Here is a 17,837-nt window from a genome sequence, read left to right on the forward strand (position 1 = left end):
CAACTGTTTTCCAGTCCCATAAAGAAACTCTTCCTCCAAGTCTACAAAACCTTCACGTCCCATTTCAAGTGACAACAGTGCATTTTACTTCAGTGTTAACTGTTGATAAAGTTGTGAAGTCATTTACTCCTCCTTTCACATGTTCTCCGGTAGGCATTCATGTTTTGAACTTAGCTCATTCACAGTATACACAATCCTTTTTCTGGATTATCAGTGCTGCACTTTCAGAATTGGCTGGCATCAAAGCAATGGCACTGATAATCCAGAAAAAGGATTGTGAATACTGTGCTCAAGAAGTTGAAGGAGTAAAGGTGATATGGGGGAAAGGAACACCACTTCTGCAATTGAATGAGTCTGGGTTGTGCATTGCATTGATTCATAATGCTGCAATAAGATAAGTAATTTTTTCAAATTTTTGCCAGTGATGCTGAATTCATTTATTGTTTTTATTTGTTTTCTAAGTGTGCAAGATAGACTGAGTTATTTAGTCATAAGCAAAATATATATATTTCCTTAAACTATATATATATTCTTGGTATAGCACTTATGCATAGCAGAACAGTGGTAGCCAAGATATCTCTGTTGAATGAACTAAATTTGCATGATTTTGTCCATTGTAAAATTTGTGAAATGTACTCATCGTGAAAGTTGAAAGATATATGGAAGAAGAGCAAAACTAGTGAGCGAGTGTGTAATAAATGTTTTAAGAGTGACTGCAGAGAAAACAAATTATGTAATAGAGAGAGCATTGATAGTAGACTGGAAAATGTAAATATCGGTGATAATATGGAAAGTGAGGTGGCAGAAGTTCAGCAGAACATAGAAGGCCTGAATAAATAGTGTGCTTGCATGTAGTCTTTCACAGGACAAAGCTCAAAATTGAAAGGCTATAGGAACAGCAAGAGATCAGTCAAACTGAGCACAGAAAAAAAAATGGAAGAGGTCCGAAGTCAAAAAGGAAAGTTGTCAGGAGAAAAAGCACAAGCAGATAATTTTTTATGGCAATTCTATGATAAGGGTAGTACATCACAGAAGCACTACAAATTCTTGTTTATATGGTGCAAAAATTAATATTAGTAATGCTGTTAGATTTCTGAAAGGGAAAGTGAAAGAATTGGATGTTTCGGCTGGAATCAATGGCCCGAGAGGTGAGAAGTATTGTATGAGGGAGGATGTGAAAGAGCTTTTCTTTTTTGATTCAAAGAAGCCAAAAAGAAAAGCAAGAGGGTGAAATTTGTGAGTCTACTGTCACACTATGATAGAGGCGAACTGAAAAGAAGGGCGATGATGGCTCATGAATATATGCAGTTTGTGCAGAAGGAATGATGTAGTTTGATGGACAAAAAGATTTGTACAATGTTGATGGACTGCACTTAAATGGATTGAGCATTGAGAGAGGTTTGTTTGCTGAGAGCATGAAAGCCAAAATCAGGAAAACTAAAGAAATCAAGGCAGTTACAAATGAGTGTCTGTGATGGCACCCATGAAGTGAGTGTGTGATCGAACAAAAAATGCAGAATCTAGTCTCTCAGGCAACAATATTGAATGGGGTAGTCAATTCGGAATATAAAGGTGATTGTTGGCATAAGAGGATGCTACAATTTCTATATACTAACGGTAGAAGCCTCAGGAATAAAAGAGAAGAATTTTGGACATTGGTCATTGCAACCTTGCTAAAAGTTATAAGCATTAGTGAGACTTGGCGAGCAGCAGATGACATAGTTACAGGAATAGAATGCGATGATGGATTTAGTATTTTCAGAGAGGACAGAAGAGACAGGACAGAGGGTGGGGTAAATATTCTTAGCAGATGAATTGCATCCAACAAGAGTTGGAGTCAGTTGGGCAGGTGGCAGTTCTTTTGAATCAATTTGGTGTGAGATCAAGGCCAATACAACAAAATATAAAATTGGTTGCTGGTATAGGCCAGGGGATGCTAGGAATGATATGGAAGACATGTATCAGCAGATTAGTGCAAAGAGTGTAAGTCAAGGAATTATTATGGGGAGGACTTCAATTTCGGAGACATAGATTGGAAGGAAGAAAGATCACATGGCAGGAAGAAAATCGAATTTATCCACTTATTGAGTGATAATCACTTGAAGCAGAATGTGACAGAGGAGACTTGGGGTGTGAGAGTTGGATCTTGTTATAATATCAGAAAACCTGTCCATAAGGAAAGTGATCATGTGGTCCTGACTTGGGAAGTAGCAAAATATATGAAAATTCCAGTTAAATAGAGATGTGGAACTACAAAGCAGCTTATTATGATACATCTAATAGGCAGCTTGAAGCAGTGCCATGGCATAAAAATCTGCAAGGGAAGGATGTTCACAGTGCATGGGGGAATAGTCAAAGAGTATCTAGGGAAGGCAATATCACACTATACCCAAGGTCAGGAGGGAGTTGAATGAGCAATATTATGCCTTATATACCCTCCAGGACAGCTAAGTTCATGAGTTGACCAGCCAACTCATGAACTGTACAAGGAACAGGCAAGAAAGGTGACCATTATGTAAGGAAGGCAAAATCAGATTATGAGAAGAAGTTAGCCAAACAGACGAAATGAAATCCCAAAGAGTTTTTTTCATTATGTGGCAAGTAGGAGGAAGAATGACTGTGGAAGGATCACTTTAATGAGTGATGCTGGTAGAGAGGTAACAGAAATAGACAAAATTGTTGAGCTATTTTGCAAGGGCATATCATCCAAGTGAAGATATTGACAGCTGTTATGGCAAAGGTGACACAGGAGTTAATGTAAGAACAGAGGTTAATGAATTGGGGGTACTTGGGATATTGCAGAATCTGAATGCAAATACAGCTGTGGAATTGGATGGGATATTGACTCACATTTTAAGAGAATATGCAGAAGAGCTGACAATGCTTTTGACTAGGCTGTTTAATTTAAGTCTCAGCTTTGACAAAATCCCAATAGAGTGGAAAGAGGGCAAAATAATTCCTTTGCATAAAGGAGGTTTTAAGCCTGTGGCAGCAAATTATAGACCAATGAGCATCTCAGGAGCAGTGGTAAAAGTACTGGAAAAGTTGGTCAAAAAAGAGAATTCAGGAATGAGTGGATAAGAATATGTTTTATGAAGAATTGGTCATGCCTTATTAATCTATTAACTTTTTGTAAAAGGGTGACAACTGAGTTGGATAAAGGGAATGGCTACACAATGATACTGCTGGATTTTGCAGAGGTGTTTGACAGGATACCACGTGGAACTCTGTTACGCAAACTGCAGCAAATAGGAAATGTATATGAAACTGGTGTTATGGATAAAAAGTTGCTGATGGACAGGTCTCTGTGCTTGGACCACTGCTGTTTAATTTGTACATAAGTGATATAGGAAATAAGTTAAAGGGCAATATTCAGTTGTTTACTGATGATTCAAAGTTGAGTGTGGTAATTGTTAATCAAGGTGATATAGAGAGATTTACCAGATAATTTAAATAGCCTGACAGTACAAGCACAACATAATTGATTTAATGCTGTTGATTTAATATAAAAAGTGTAAGCTGTGTACCACATTGAGAGAACTGTACTCTGCAAAATTGATGAAGCCAGCGATTTGGGGAGTATTAGAGATAGTTGAAGTTTAGAGGGCATATTTCTAAAGTAGCAAGAGCAGCTCACAAGATTATTTGGTTATTGAAGAACACACTAGCAAGCAGAGAAAAGTGTTATTATTCCTCTTTATAAATCCTTGATTGATATGACCGCATCTGGATTAGTGTGCTCAGCAGGGTTTCTTTGAGATGAGGAATTGGGGAAAGAACCATAAGCGAGTGATCAAGATGGTGAGTGGTCTATGGAATACTTCTATGAGGATAGATTGAGGGTTTGTGGATTGCAAAAGTTAGTTGATAGGCAAAAAAAAAGTTAGGATATATGATGGAAACATTTACGTTACTTAAACGTTTTTATAGGATTGATGCAGGGAAAATTTTCAGCATTTGATTAGAGGGGGCTGAACAAAAGGTCAGCCCTGGAAATTGGGTAAGAGTGTGGTTAGCAAGGGTATGAGGACTAGATTTTTCACTTGGAGAGTGATGAATAAATGAATGGATTATCTGTGATTAGTAAAATGTTGAACTGAAAGTTATTTGATTTCAAATATTTTTCTGCTTCTGTTTTCTTGACTGCCAATGGGCAAGAAATTCTTGTTCCTTTTCCTCATTTCTCTTGGATTCACAGAACACACAATAGCCAAGCCTGATTTGATGAAGTGATGTACTAACAAATAAAGCAATAGAATAATTCTGACCTTGACCATCTTAAATCTTTCTCCTGTAATGAGAGAGATCTTGACATCCACCGTCATCAAAAAACATGTTTCATCAGCATTAAACACTTGCCCTAGCCTATACCCCTTCTCCACTATTAGCTTCTTCAGTTGGCAAAGGAGTAGCTTTCACAACACAGCTTTTGGTTTAATATTGCTAAGTGTAAAATGTTGCACTTTGCAATATTTCAATAAAACAGCAGCTCCATGATCTGCTCAAGCTACCAATCTCATTTAGCCTCTCTACTGGCCATGATTTGTTGTCATGTCCACCAAAATATAGATGTGAAACAACATCTCCATTAATATGCATGATAATCCTTCACACTCAGGAGAACACTTAACCAGGTTAACTTACACTCATAGCACCATCTTCTCACAGCCATTGCTACAGAAAGCACAAAATGTGAAATTCTGCACAGTCTACAGGATAGCTTTAATTTTAAATAAACATGCTAGATGGCCTATATACATCTTTTATATTTCTAATCCTTTTATCTTATTATAGTTTGTTGTTATTATTATTGACATCCAACTTCCATGGAGTCAGAGACTCATCATGGGAGGTACACACTATTGCGCACGATGCTCCTCCATTAAGGGACAGTTAGATGAGCATTGTGTACACACTATTGTGCACAATGCTCATCTAACTGTGCCTTAATGGGGGACAAAATAAAGAGAAACTTCCACACTGTAATATGTTCTTTTATCAGCAGGAAAAAAATTGCCAGCAGTGGGTATGAGTAATTGTTGTAATCACGTTCTCTACATAAATATTTTATCAGATGGAAAAGGCAATGCTGAATGAATTGCATTTTGTTAATTTTGCCTAGTTATGCATAGCTGATAGTTAATTTTTATTTTCAATGAATTGCCCATGTCTGTTTTTTTTTAAAAAAAAATGCTGTTTGTATTGCTATTATTTTTCTCACTTATATCCTTTTTTCTCTCTAGTAAACAAAGCATAAATCTTTACCATATTACATTTATAAAAATTCATAATTTTATTTGCAATACACTGAGCCACTAGAATAATCCCCCACTAGAATTCCTTGTTACATTTATGAAACAAGGCAAATAAGGTAGACAGCATAAAGCATCATTAATAATATTATTGTAATTATCTTCAATGTTTAGAGGGGGGGCGGGACCTTCCACACTTTTGTTTTGGGAAAAAAGGAAAAGCTGTATGTTACAGATGGAAAAGGCAATGCTGAATGAATTGCATTTTGTTAATTTTGCCTAGTTATGCATAGCTGATAGTTAATTTTTATTTTCAATGAATTGCCCATGAAAAGCTACAGTCGCCCGTATAACTGAAAACCTAAACAAGAATCAAGGTCTAATTTTACCAGAAATTTGGAAAACTTTTGTCAGATCATTAAACATCAAAGAAATGAACTTTCATAACAGTTACGTCATGAGTCATCGCGAATAAATCACGTTAACGAGACACGCACATTGTCACGCACAATACCAATTTTTGTATGATTTGGAACCATCGGTTATAACTTAGTCTGTAACCTTCATTTTGTGCTTACTGATTTGTATTCCCTGAGGATGCCAATAGAAACAGATTGGCGAAACATGTAGGAGGATAAAAATAAAGCTACTTGATAAAGATTTTATAAAAAAGTGTAATAGTCTTATAAAAGGAAAAGCTGTTGGGAATAATTTAGTCATGAAAATCATGCTTTATGAAGAAGAAAATATTACACATCTGAAAACAATATATTTACTACTAGTTTTGATACCTAGCATTTCTGAAGTAACTTTACTTTTCCTGCTGTTTTACACACACCCATGTATAGGTATTTGTTTCTAAAATGAAGTAAATTGTTAACTCTTTTGTGAACAGTTCAAAAATAAACTATAATCAGAATATCTATAGTTTGAATAGTTGGCTAAATACCCCTTCTCAAAAAAGAAAAGTTGACTGTGTAACATATGTAACAAAAATCACCAGGTGGTGTTTCACTGGAAAGTTTATGTAAAGAAGGCTCCCAGTTCAGATAAGTTTTTTTTTACTAATTAATTGTAAATAAGTATGTGTTTACATGTAAGAGTCGTAGTAGAAGTTGTACACTTGAAGTGTTTGTAGTGAGTGGGCTTGTTTAAGTATGTTTACAAAATCATTAAACTTAGTACGCTGATACAACATGGTGGTGAAAGACAAATCGTTGCATAGGTCTGTGGGAAAGGCAAATAAGGTAGACAGCATAAATTCTTCAAAGATGGTAATGAGCCATGAGTGTAGTATGTATATGTGGGGAGATATAACAGATGTTTATGTGGAGAAGCTGAATAACAGAAAACAACAAAGTATGTGATATTCTAATGGACTATGAAGCTGGTTTAAATATCAGTAGGGAACATGGTATTGTAAGTGACATGGCAGTTGAAGATTGTGCGAATGTTCAGAGAGTGTGTGGAAATGACAGCACAGAAAAAAAAAAGTTCCATTGACAATTAATGATCAAGTGGGCAATAATGACATCAAAAAACAAAGTTCAGTTAACAGTAAGGTGACAAGAGTGGTTGATGGTGAACAAGTATATGTGTGACTGGTGATTAAATAGTGACAGTGAATGATTACGAAAACAGGATGCAAGATTTCAAAGCTGAGTTGGTGAAGGTGAGGCAAGATATGATGCAGATGTGGAGCGAAATGAAGAGAATTGTAGATAGGTTTGGAAGAGTGAAGAAGGTGAAAACAAATGATGTCTGTATGAAAATGATAACAATAGACCTGCGAGTGGCATTGTTGTATGGCGATTCGATTATTAGAGGTGTGAACAAAAGAGAGAAGATGCATAAGGTTTGTTTTCCTGGAGGTAAAATGAATAGAGTGATTGAGGCATTGGACGTGAGGACTAAGCAAACAATGGAGTTGGAACAAATGACTTGACTGGGAACAAGGCGAATATAAGTGTTGATTTCAGGAGGTTGTTTAGAAGGATAAGAGATCATAGTGTGATAAGAAAAGTAGCCAGTCTGTTGCCCATGTATGACAGTGATGAAATGAGGCAGAGAGAAAAGATTGTGAATGATATGTTAGTCAGAAATGTGTGTGTGAAGAGAAAGGAGGGCAATTTGTTAATGTGTGGAATGAGTTTGAAGAACAGATTGAACTGTATAAGAGTGATGGACTGCATTTGAATGTAATAAATAAACTTCCAACAATGCATTTGAATGGTTTTGGTGAGTCATTTGGAGAGACTGTTGCTGGAATGTAGAGTAATGAGTGCAGAGAATGAAACTGATCAAGTAAGAAGCAATGGGAAAGAGCTGGAGAGTAAGGAAGGGCAGATTGAACTGGTGCTTATGAATGAAGAAGTGAGCATAAGTGTAGAGAATGAGAGACCAAGTATGCAAGATAAAAAGAGAGACTCAGGGTAGGAACACACAACGTGAAAAGGTTGATGCTCCAAGAGAATGTGTGTGTAAACAAAAAGGGAAGCGGATAACCTGGGATGTAGAAAAAAGAGTTGGATTTGAAGAGGGTTCTGGGATGAGTTAGGAGAAAAAGAAATGGCTCGAGAAAAGTATGGAGAAGATACATCTAATAAGTGGTATCAGTGAAACTCGTTATAGATGCAGGAGTGAAGGAATGAGCTGTTATGTTTATATACAAATGCCAGAAGTATCAGAAATAAGGGAAATGAAATGGTTGCATTGATGAGTTCATTTACCCCTCAAAATTGTTGGAATAAGTGAGACATGATTGGATGAGGATGACATCCTGACAGGAATAGAGATGGAAAGGTAATGCATTTCGTGAAGATGTAAAATGGGAGGTGGAGTACTATTAATGATAGAAAAAGAGTTATGTGCATACAAGGTAGAGATACAAGAGTGAAATAGTGGTAATGGCTTTGAGGCAGTGTGGTGTTAGGGATGATGAGAATGAAATACTTTGATGTCGTGATAGACCTGGTAATGTAGAGGATAGTGGCCAGGAAATGTATAATCAAATTAGCCAAGCAAAAGGGAAAAGGATGATCATTATGAGTAATTTTAATTACATCAATATAGATGGGATGACGAGAAAGCAACTGGAAGTAAAGAAAAGCAGTTTCTTGAGTGTTTGAGGGACAACTATCTCAGGCAGTATGTAACCGAGGGCACACAAAGATTGTGACTCTTGAATTTGATCATCTCATCAGAGGATGTTATTATAAATGAGGAATCAGATCTCTCTCTAGTTGGTAAGAGTGATCATGAGGTCTTTATCTGGGTGATTGCCTACCATGCCAGGACTTCTGTGAGGAAAGGGTATATGTGGAACTACAATACTGGTGATTATGAGAAGCTCAGGAGACAGCTTGCAGGTGTAGCATGAAATGAGGAGTTGGGTGGAAAGGCAATCAGTGCCGCTTGGGTGATATTCAAGAATTATCTACTATTAACAATGTCTAAATATATTCCAAAGGTCAGAAGGTTATATAATGTAGGTGCGAATTGGATGGAGATTAAGCATGCAGTACATGGAGACAAAGTACAAGGAGTGGTAGTAATCAACTCCATGAAGAATACAAAGAATGGGCAAGGAGGGTGACTTGATTGGTCAAGGTAGTAAAAATGTTCAGTATGAGCAATAGTTAGCTAATGAAGCAAAAAAAAAAAAAAAAACCAGGGAGTTTGTTTGATATGTAGCCAGCAAAAATAAGAATGATTATGGTAGGATGGCACTGATTGGAGAAAATGGTATAAGGACAACTGCTGTGGAGGATATAGTTGAGATATTTAATGAGCAGTTCATAGAGGTCTTTCATCCTTGTGAATGTGACATCATGGAGGATTTGAGAGAAGTAGATGATGAGTAGGAGAGACTGACTGTGAGTGAGGAAGAAGTATATAGAGAATAAAGCAAACTTGATATTAATAAGGCTGTGGGATGTTATGATATATAACTGTGTATTTTGAAGAAATGTGCCTGGGAGTTGATATCCCCCCTTGACATATTTGCTTAATATGAGTCTTACATTGGGTCAAGTTCCAAAGAAGCGGAAGGAAGACAAGATTGTACCGCTACATTAAGGAGGTGACAGAAGTCAAGCATCAAATTATAGGCCAATCTGGGTATCAAGTGTTGTAGTTAAAGTGTTGGAAAGATTGCTGAGAATCAGGATCCACAATAAGGCCTTATCTTTGATGGACAGCATGGATTTGCTAAAGGGAGATCATGTTTTAGTAAACTACAATAAGATGACAGCTTCTTTGGACAGAAGAGAGGGATACCCAGTAGTATACTTAGATTTTGGAAAGGCTTTTGATAGATTACTGCATGATAAGTTGATAGTGAAATGTAAAGTACAGAAATAACCATTTATATATTAATGATGTTATCAAATATGATAGTATATAATAGTAGAATTCATTATTGAAGACATTGATTGTGATTTATGTAATCTTTTCATTTAGGAATGTTCCCATAGAAAAAGTTATAGTAAAATGATAAATGCTGCTCAAGAAATTGCAATGAATGCCTTAGGAATGTCTCTGGAGGTTGGACTTGTTTCTTTTATGTGTTGCTTCTTTTGAAAGGGTATATATATGTACACAACACATACACACAAATAACTTATCTGTAACATCATAAAAAATCACATTACAGTAATTCAAGTATAACATTTAATGAAAATACTCATACTATACAAGCTCAGATTCCATTCATGTTGTATAACACATGAAGCAATTAAACAAGAATAATCCTATTTCTTTCTTGTATAATGAAATACAGGGTGATCAAAATTAAAGTATCCCTGTTTAAGCCTTGTGGAATGCTGCCCAGTGATCCAAATGCTGCAAAACTTTGCAGGAATACATTGTGCATCATGTAGAAGCAATATCAGAAGGGGAGGGGTAGTTACAAAATTCACAAGAAGAGGGTACTGTATGATGTACCAAATGTACATGTAGTAATTTTTTTGCATGTGTGTAAGAACGTAAAAAGCAACACAAGCATAAATAATTCACTTCCATTCCATTCCATTATGCATTCACAGGCTGTACTCTTAAATGTGATGCACTTTCTGGTATGCCACAAACAGCATCCTTTGCACAGTGTGTTCAACAACAAAATGCAACTGACTTGGGACTGATGTTGTGTGCATGTTTGCTTTATGTCGCATTTCAGCACTGGCAAATTATCAGGATAATCCTGATAAACCTTTTGAGAAATCCCCAGATCCAGAAGTCAGGGAGATCAGATCAGGTGAACGAGGCAGCCATGCAGTGGGAAACACACGGCTGATCACCTGGCTTCCGTGAAATTTTCTTGAAGAACCACCTGTACAGATCAATTGATTTGTAGAGGGATCCATCCTGCAGGAAAATGACTAAATCCATGCACAGGCACAGCTGTAGCTGTGACACAACAAAATTGTTTATCATATTGCAATACCTCTTGGGAGCAACTGAGCAGGTCACAGAACCTGACTGGCAAATGTCCTCAAAGAAGAGTGATTCAGTGATAAGATAAGCAGTAAACCTGCACCAGATAGTAACTTTTGGTTATTATTATTATTATCAATACCCGACCCCCATGGAGTCAGACTCATCGTGGGAGGTACTCACTATTGCATACAATGCTTATCCAACCTCGTCTTAAACTGATTCGACGTGTCCACGTTCACAACACACTCAGGCAATGCATACCACTCACCAACCACCCTCCATGCAAAGAACCTGCTTCTCACTCCTTTGCTCACACTCTCTTTATACAGTTTCCAGCAATGGCCTCTTGTTCTACTTCCCTCTCCAATTCTAAGAAAAATCTCTTCCATATCTGCTTGATAATAACCCCTAACCAGTTTATATGGCTCAATCATATCTCCCCTCTTCCTCCTATTCACGAGGCTCTGTAACTTACATTCCCTCAATCTGTCCTCGTACTCCACATTCCAAAGACTACTGACTACCTTTGTGAATCTTCTCTGTACCCTTTCCAACATATCCTCATCACCATGAAAACCCGGTGATCAAATCTGTGCACAATAATCCATATGAGGCCTGATCAAGGCCTTATACAATGGAATCTTCTCACCTCTCTATTTCTAAATGTCAGGGTTCTCCACATCATTGCCATTATTTGATGTGATGTCTTCACAACTTGTGCAATGTGACCCCTGAATTTTAGGTCCTTGTTTACCATCACACCTAGATCTCTCATCTCCTCTACTTCTGATAAAGTTTCCCCACCAAGTGTATACTCGGCATCCCATCGTTGCTTACCATATCCCAAAAACATACACATACAAAACCCATTTCTGTATTCTACTTCTCACCAATCTCTTCAGGACCTTCACCACAACTCCAGATATAGAGATCGGTCTATAATTTGAAGCTACAGCCTTATCACCACCTTTATGCAGTGGAACAATTTTACCCTTCTTCCACTCCCTTGGAACCTGTGCTGTTGCAAAACTCTTGTTAAACAGGCATGCCAATGCTACTGCTAGTTCCCTGGAACAATCTCTTAAGATGCATGGTGATATTTCATCAAATCCTATTGCCTTATTAACATCAAGGTTATTTATTTCCTCAAATACCCCCTGTTCACTCATAATTAAGCTATCCTCTGCTATGTCAATAATAAATTTAGTTTAATCCTTTATCCAAGTGTGAGCAACCAAAGTTTGTGCCTGAAAATATCTTTAGGACTGGGGTAAGGTAGTACAACACTGGACAACTCGTAGCAAAGGTGGACCAAGCTAACATCACTCCTATCTCAGTATCTCCCATAATGCAAAACGCATCTCCTTGCAGATATGTATAATGTTATGCATTAAGGGAAAGGCCACTACCAAGACTAGTTTCGACCTTTATTGAGGTCTCTTTAGTGGGAGCCAGGCCCTGTAGTAGAGATACCAGGCAGAAGCAATAGCGAGGTCATCTTTTCCTATAGGAGTTGCCAAAAGGTGTGCCACCTTTTTATTAAATTACTCTGCATTTAGAGAAAGATGTTGAAAGTTTATTTTTCACTTGGTTAGACTATAATAAATTTAGTTTAATCCTTTATCCTAAATTTATTATAGTCTAGCCAAGTGAAAAATAAACTTTCAACATCTTTCTCTAAATCCAGAGTAATTTAATAAAAGGGTGGCACACCTTTTTGGCAACTCCTATAGGTAAAGATGAATTGCTTCTGCCTGGTATCTCCACTTCTGGGCCTAGCTCCCACTGAAGAGACCTCAATAAAGGTCGAAACTAGTCTGGGTAGTGGCCTTTCTCTTAATGCATAACATTATACATATCTGCAAGGAGATGTATCCACATTCATCCATTTTACACCAACCTTATTCAGCCTTTTGGCCTTTGGGATACATTCGTACATTATTGTTGCTACGTTTTCATACATTCGTAAATAATTGATGCTATTATGTATTTCTTTGTAAGTTCCCATGCAGCATTTATTTCCTTACCACTTAACTCCTCTTTCCATGTTATAGCTCGAAGTTGTCTCCTAAGCTTATCATAATCACCAGCCTTATAATTCCACATATATCCTCTCCTCGCAAAAGCCTGCATATGACTAGTCACAACACAGGTGATTACTTCATGATCCCTTTCACCAACTGGAGGAAAATGTGAAACCTCTCTAACAATTACATCCTCTGATGAAATGATGAGATCTAGAACTCTTAATCGTCGCGTGCCTTTCTTTATATTCTGCCTGAGATAATTACCTCTCAAGAACTTGAGAAATTCACTTTCCTTATTCCCAAATGCTATCTCTTCATTCCTATCTATATTGCCATAGTTAAAATCGCCCATAATAATTACCCTTCCTTTGTTAACTAATCCAAGTTAGTTAATGCAAAGAAAATTGTTGTTCTGCATGCAAGTTTTGCATAGCCCATACACAGCAGTTGTGGGTATTCACATCTCTGTTCAAGTGAAAGTGAGCCTTATCTCTCCACAAAATCATTCATAGCCCCACAGCATCCAATTTCCCCCTCGAGCAAGATAATTTAAACCAAATGTCAGTTGACTTTCATAGTCCTGCAACCGCAACTCCTATATCAGGATTATTTTGAGTGGGTAGAAATGCAGAATCTGCCATAAAATTTTCCAGACAGTTGTGTAAGGTACATCCATGCGGCTTGATATAGCACATGCATTGCAAGAACCAATGCTGTTATTCATGGTCTGCTCCACAATGGTAGTAGCAACTTCATTCATTTGTTGGGAACTGACTGGTTTGTGACTCTGCCAGATCTAACTTCCAACAGTCCCGTTTCTTCAAAACAACTAATCATTCATCACAGACCACATGAAGGTAGAGGACCCCATCAGCATTTCTTCAAGTGACAAAATTTGTGGAGTTTAGCAACAGCATTGCAATTGTTTAGATAGCACAGCTTCATGAGCAAAACAAGTTGAGACAAGTATCAAGGTTAGTGCCATCACTGTGGATGGTATTAAGAACTAGAATGAAGGAAAAATTCTGTGTCCATATCTTTAAACCTTCCTGCCGTGTTGCATGATATGCAAATTCCATGCATTTGATGTTTACAACACCCTATGGTGAATTTTGTAACTACTTTGTGTTTTTTTTTTTTTTTCTCAGATATTGCTTCTGCATAATGCACAATGTAATGTTGCAAATTTTCACAGCATTTGGATCATTCGATGGCACTCCACAAGGCTTTAAACAGAGATACATTAATTTTGATTACCCTGTACATTTAAAGTATTTTAACAAAATAGACTGAATAATATCCACATCCATAAGGATGATGTAGTGATGGTAAGGTGACTATTGAAGAAGACCTAGTGGAATTACTGAATGTTAATTTCATAAGGATGCTATTTCATAAAGAGCCTCCATAACTCATTTAATATAGACAAAGCTCTTTGGTTGGAAAGACTTGGGTTCAATTCCCGTCAGTGACGTAAGAACCTTTATCTGGTCACTTTGGTGAATGGTGAGTTAGCCAGTCTCATACAAAGGGAGGGGGTTTTTTTCACCTGAAAAATGGGTGTTTCGTCCTCCAGAAGACACGCCAGGCGGCATGGGGCTAACCACCTTATCATCGAGTTACGGTTGCAGTTATGAAGTCAAAGAATAGTTGGAAGGTCGTGGGCACTTAAATGCCTGTTAGGACCACAAATGATGCTGATGATGATGGTATTTCATAAGGTTGCCAGTACATAATGGTGGTAGCAGACTAGAAGTGTCAATTATAGGCCAAACTTGTGTTTCATCAGTAGTTGCTAAGATTTTGGATGTAAATAAGGCTGTGGGACTTGATAATATATCACCACATATTCTGAAGTGCCAGGGAGTTGACACCGGCCTTGACATACATTTTTAATACGAGTCTTAAACTCGGTCAAGTTCCTAAGGAGTGGAAGGAGGGCAGGCTTGTGCCACTTCATAAAGGAGGTGATAGAACTCAAGCATCAATCTATAGGCCTATCTATGTCTCAGGTGCTGTAGTTAAGTTGCTGGAGAAGCTTGTGAGAACTAGGATCCAGAATTGGGTTGACAACAAGGGTATTATCTTTGATGGACAGCATGGATTTGCTAAAGGGAGGTCATGTTTTAGTAATCTACTTATTTATTACAATAAGATGATTGCTTCCATGGACAGAGGAGAAGGATACACAGTAATATACTTAGATTTTACAAAGGCTTTTGATAGATTACCACATGATAAGTTGATAGTCAAACTGGAGTGGATGGGATTGGATATTAGATTGAAGACTGGCTATCTGATAGGTGTTATCAACAAGTTGTGTATGGGGAAGTGATATTCAGGAAAAGGAAAGTTACTAGTGGTGTGCCTCAGGGATCTGTTTTAGGGCCGTTGCTGTTTAACTTGCATATTAATGATTTTGGATGGAAATATTCAGTTGTTTGCAGATGATGCAAAGTTGGGATGAACCATGAAGAGTAGAGAGGATGTTGCAACCTTGCAAGAAGACCTGAATAAATTGAGTGATTGGGCACAGGAATGGGGATGTGAGTTCAATGTTGCAAAATGTAAGGTTTTAAAATTTGGAAAACAAAGATGGGATGCAGAATTTATGCTTGGTGAGGATACATTGTTGGAGGTGGAAGAAATAATAGATCTGGGGGTGATAGTGGATAAGGATCTGAAATTTAGAGGACACATAGCCAAAATTGTGAAGACAACACAAAGGCTTCTGAGAATGATGCAGAGGACACTGACTTGTAGAAATAGGGAGATTCTTGTTCCATTGTATATGGCTTTGATTAGGCCACACATGGACTATTGTGCCCAGATTTGGTCATATGGTTTTTAGAAGGATGAAGAGATGTTGGAGAGGATCCAGAGATGACTGACTAAGGTAGTTTCTGACCTCTGTAATGTTGAGTATGAGGAAAGATTGAGAAGATGCAACTTGCAGAGTCTGGTGGACAGGAGGAGGAGGGGAGATATGATAGAGACCTATAAGTTATTAAGGGGTTGTTATAAGATCAATGCTGGAGAGGTTCTACAGAAAATAGTGGGAGATCAGGAGAGAACCAGAGTTCATCCCTGGAAGCTGTATAAGGAGGGTATGAGTAGGGGAATGAGAAGCAAGTTTTTTCATGCAGAGTTGTGAATGATTGTTTAAACATACTCAAATTCTGCAGAGAATTTGAGTATGTTTAAAGTACAGTATGATGAGCTGTGTGTTTGATAAAGGACCTCCGAAAAGAGATCACTGCTACTTTCATTGTCTGAATGTATTCAAAGATCGAGAGTTTAAATAAGACAAGTGTGAAATGAACGAATGAAAAAAAAAAAAAAAAAAAAGAAGTTACCCTACAGAAAAAAGTTGGTCAAATGATTTTAGTGGACATAAGGAGAATTTAAGAATGAATATCAGGAGATTATTGAGAACAGTGAAAGATAACAGTATAGTGGGAAAGGTTGTCAGTGTGTTGATGAGGTATGATAATGATGAGTTGAGATGGAGAGAGCCAGAATCTTCAATGGTTATGCTATTGAAGCTGTGTGAGGAGAAGGAAGTACAGTTTGTGGATGTATGGCATGTATTTGAGGGAAGAACGAAATTATACAGATGTGATAGATTACATTTGAATTGCTTTAGAGGCAAGTGTACTGCAGAAACTGTTGCTAGGTGGAAGTGTGATGTGTGTTGCAGCCAAGAGATCAGAAGTAAGAGATGAAGTGAAAGATCAAGAAAGTGGTACTGAAGAGTCAGAAGTGCTTGGCAGTGGAAACAATAGTAGTGTGAGAGATGAAGAGATAGCAGAAATGCAAGAGGAACAGGAGGAGTCCTGGTGGACAGATTAAGATGGCATAGGGAGAGTGAATGTTGGAAGGAGTAGTAAATGTGTGTATGGGGGATGATCAGCATAGAAATGGAATAGATTGGAGGTTAGTTGGGAAGTTGAGACTGAGTGGATATGTGGTAAGCAGTGATAAAGGTGATTGGATAAGGGCAGGTGTGGTGGGGAAATCACAACCAACAAGTGGTTGGGTAGGACTGGTTGTAGACCTAAAAGTGAACTACTGTGTTTATTTACAAATGCCAGGAGTATTAGAAATAAAGGAGAGGAAATAATTTAACTGATTGAGTTTATTCACACCGAAATCATTGGAATAAGTGAAACATAGTTGAATAAAGATGATATGCTAATGGGAATAAAAATGGAAGGATACGATATTTTTCAAGAGGATAGAAAGAACAAGAAGGGGGGGGGAGAATGATGCAGATTATAGTAGGGGAATTATGTCCACATAAGGTAAACCTGAAAGAGGAAAATATTGGCAGTGTGGTGTGTGAGATGGAGATTGACAGGATGAAATTTATTTGGATGTTACAATAGGTGGAAATGTAAAAGGTGGTGATGAAGAAATGTATAAACAACTTGGGTCAGTGAACAAAGGAAGGGCAATTCTGGATGATTTTAATTATGGTGGTATAGATTGAATTGAAAAGAGCATTTGGAAATTAGAAAATTAATTTTTTGAGAGACAACTCTCTCAGGCAGCATGTAAAGGAGGGCACACGAGGATCAAGAGTTTTAGATCTGGTCATTTCATCAGAGGATGTAATTGGGAGTGGAGTTTTGCTTTCCTCCAGTTGATGAAAGTGATCACCTGGGCATGGTTAGTCATATGAAGACCTCTGTCAGGAAAGGATATACAGGTAACCCTCATATAATGCAGTACTTATACAATGCAATTTTGACATGGTCTACAAATTGTAGAAACCCTTTATCTTTTCATATATTTTTCACCACACGACTCAAAAATCAAATTTTATCTTCATTAAATTTGCATCTCCGCATATTGCGCATATAGTTATAAGTATTGAATTTATATTAGGAGAAATACCCTTTAGCATGCATGTACGTCAATTGTTTACCATATAAAATGTTTATTGTTGAAAATTGTCTTCGTTTGCTGCCAGGAAAGCACATTAAAAATCATAAGCGTGTTAATCTCAAGTGCACTTTATTTTCTAGTGTTACATACAATATGTAATGCTTTTTTATGTAACAAAAATTATTTTTATAGTCATGGCCACTTAGAGGACTTACAATATGGTTGAAAATGA

General features: G+C 37.4%; 1 protein-coding gene across 3 annotated transcripts in view; it reads left to right on the forward strand.

Annotated features, from left to right (window-relative positions):
* The window catches only part of LOC150107593 (uncharacterized), a 279,745-nt gene that overhangs the window by 184,077 nt on the left and 77,831 nt on the right, over positions 1-17,837 (forward strand). For 2 of the 3 annotated variants that reach the window (XM_090391406.1, XM_090391407.1), the window contains exon 10: positions 9,714-9,797. The exons of the other annotated variant lie outside the window; for it this stretch is intronic. In XM_090391406.1, the coding sequence (XP_090247532.1) occupies positions 9,714-9,797 (84 nt within the window). The remainder of the gene's footprint in view (positions 1-9,713; positions 9,798-17,837) is intronic. 3 annotated transcript variants of the gene reach the window in all.

Source organism: Typopeltis vanoorti, chromosome 4 (genome assembly GCF_054136105.1).
Source record: "Typopeltis vanoorti isolate ZY-2024b chromosome 4, IOZ_Tvanoo_1.0, whole genome shotgun sequence".
In the NCBI taxonomy this organism is placed as follows: Eukaryota; Metazoa; Arthropoda; class Arachnida; order Uropygi; family Thelyphonidae; genus Typopeltis; species Typopeltis vanoorti.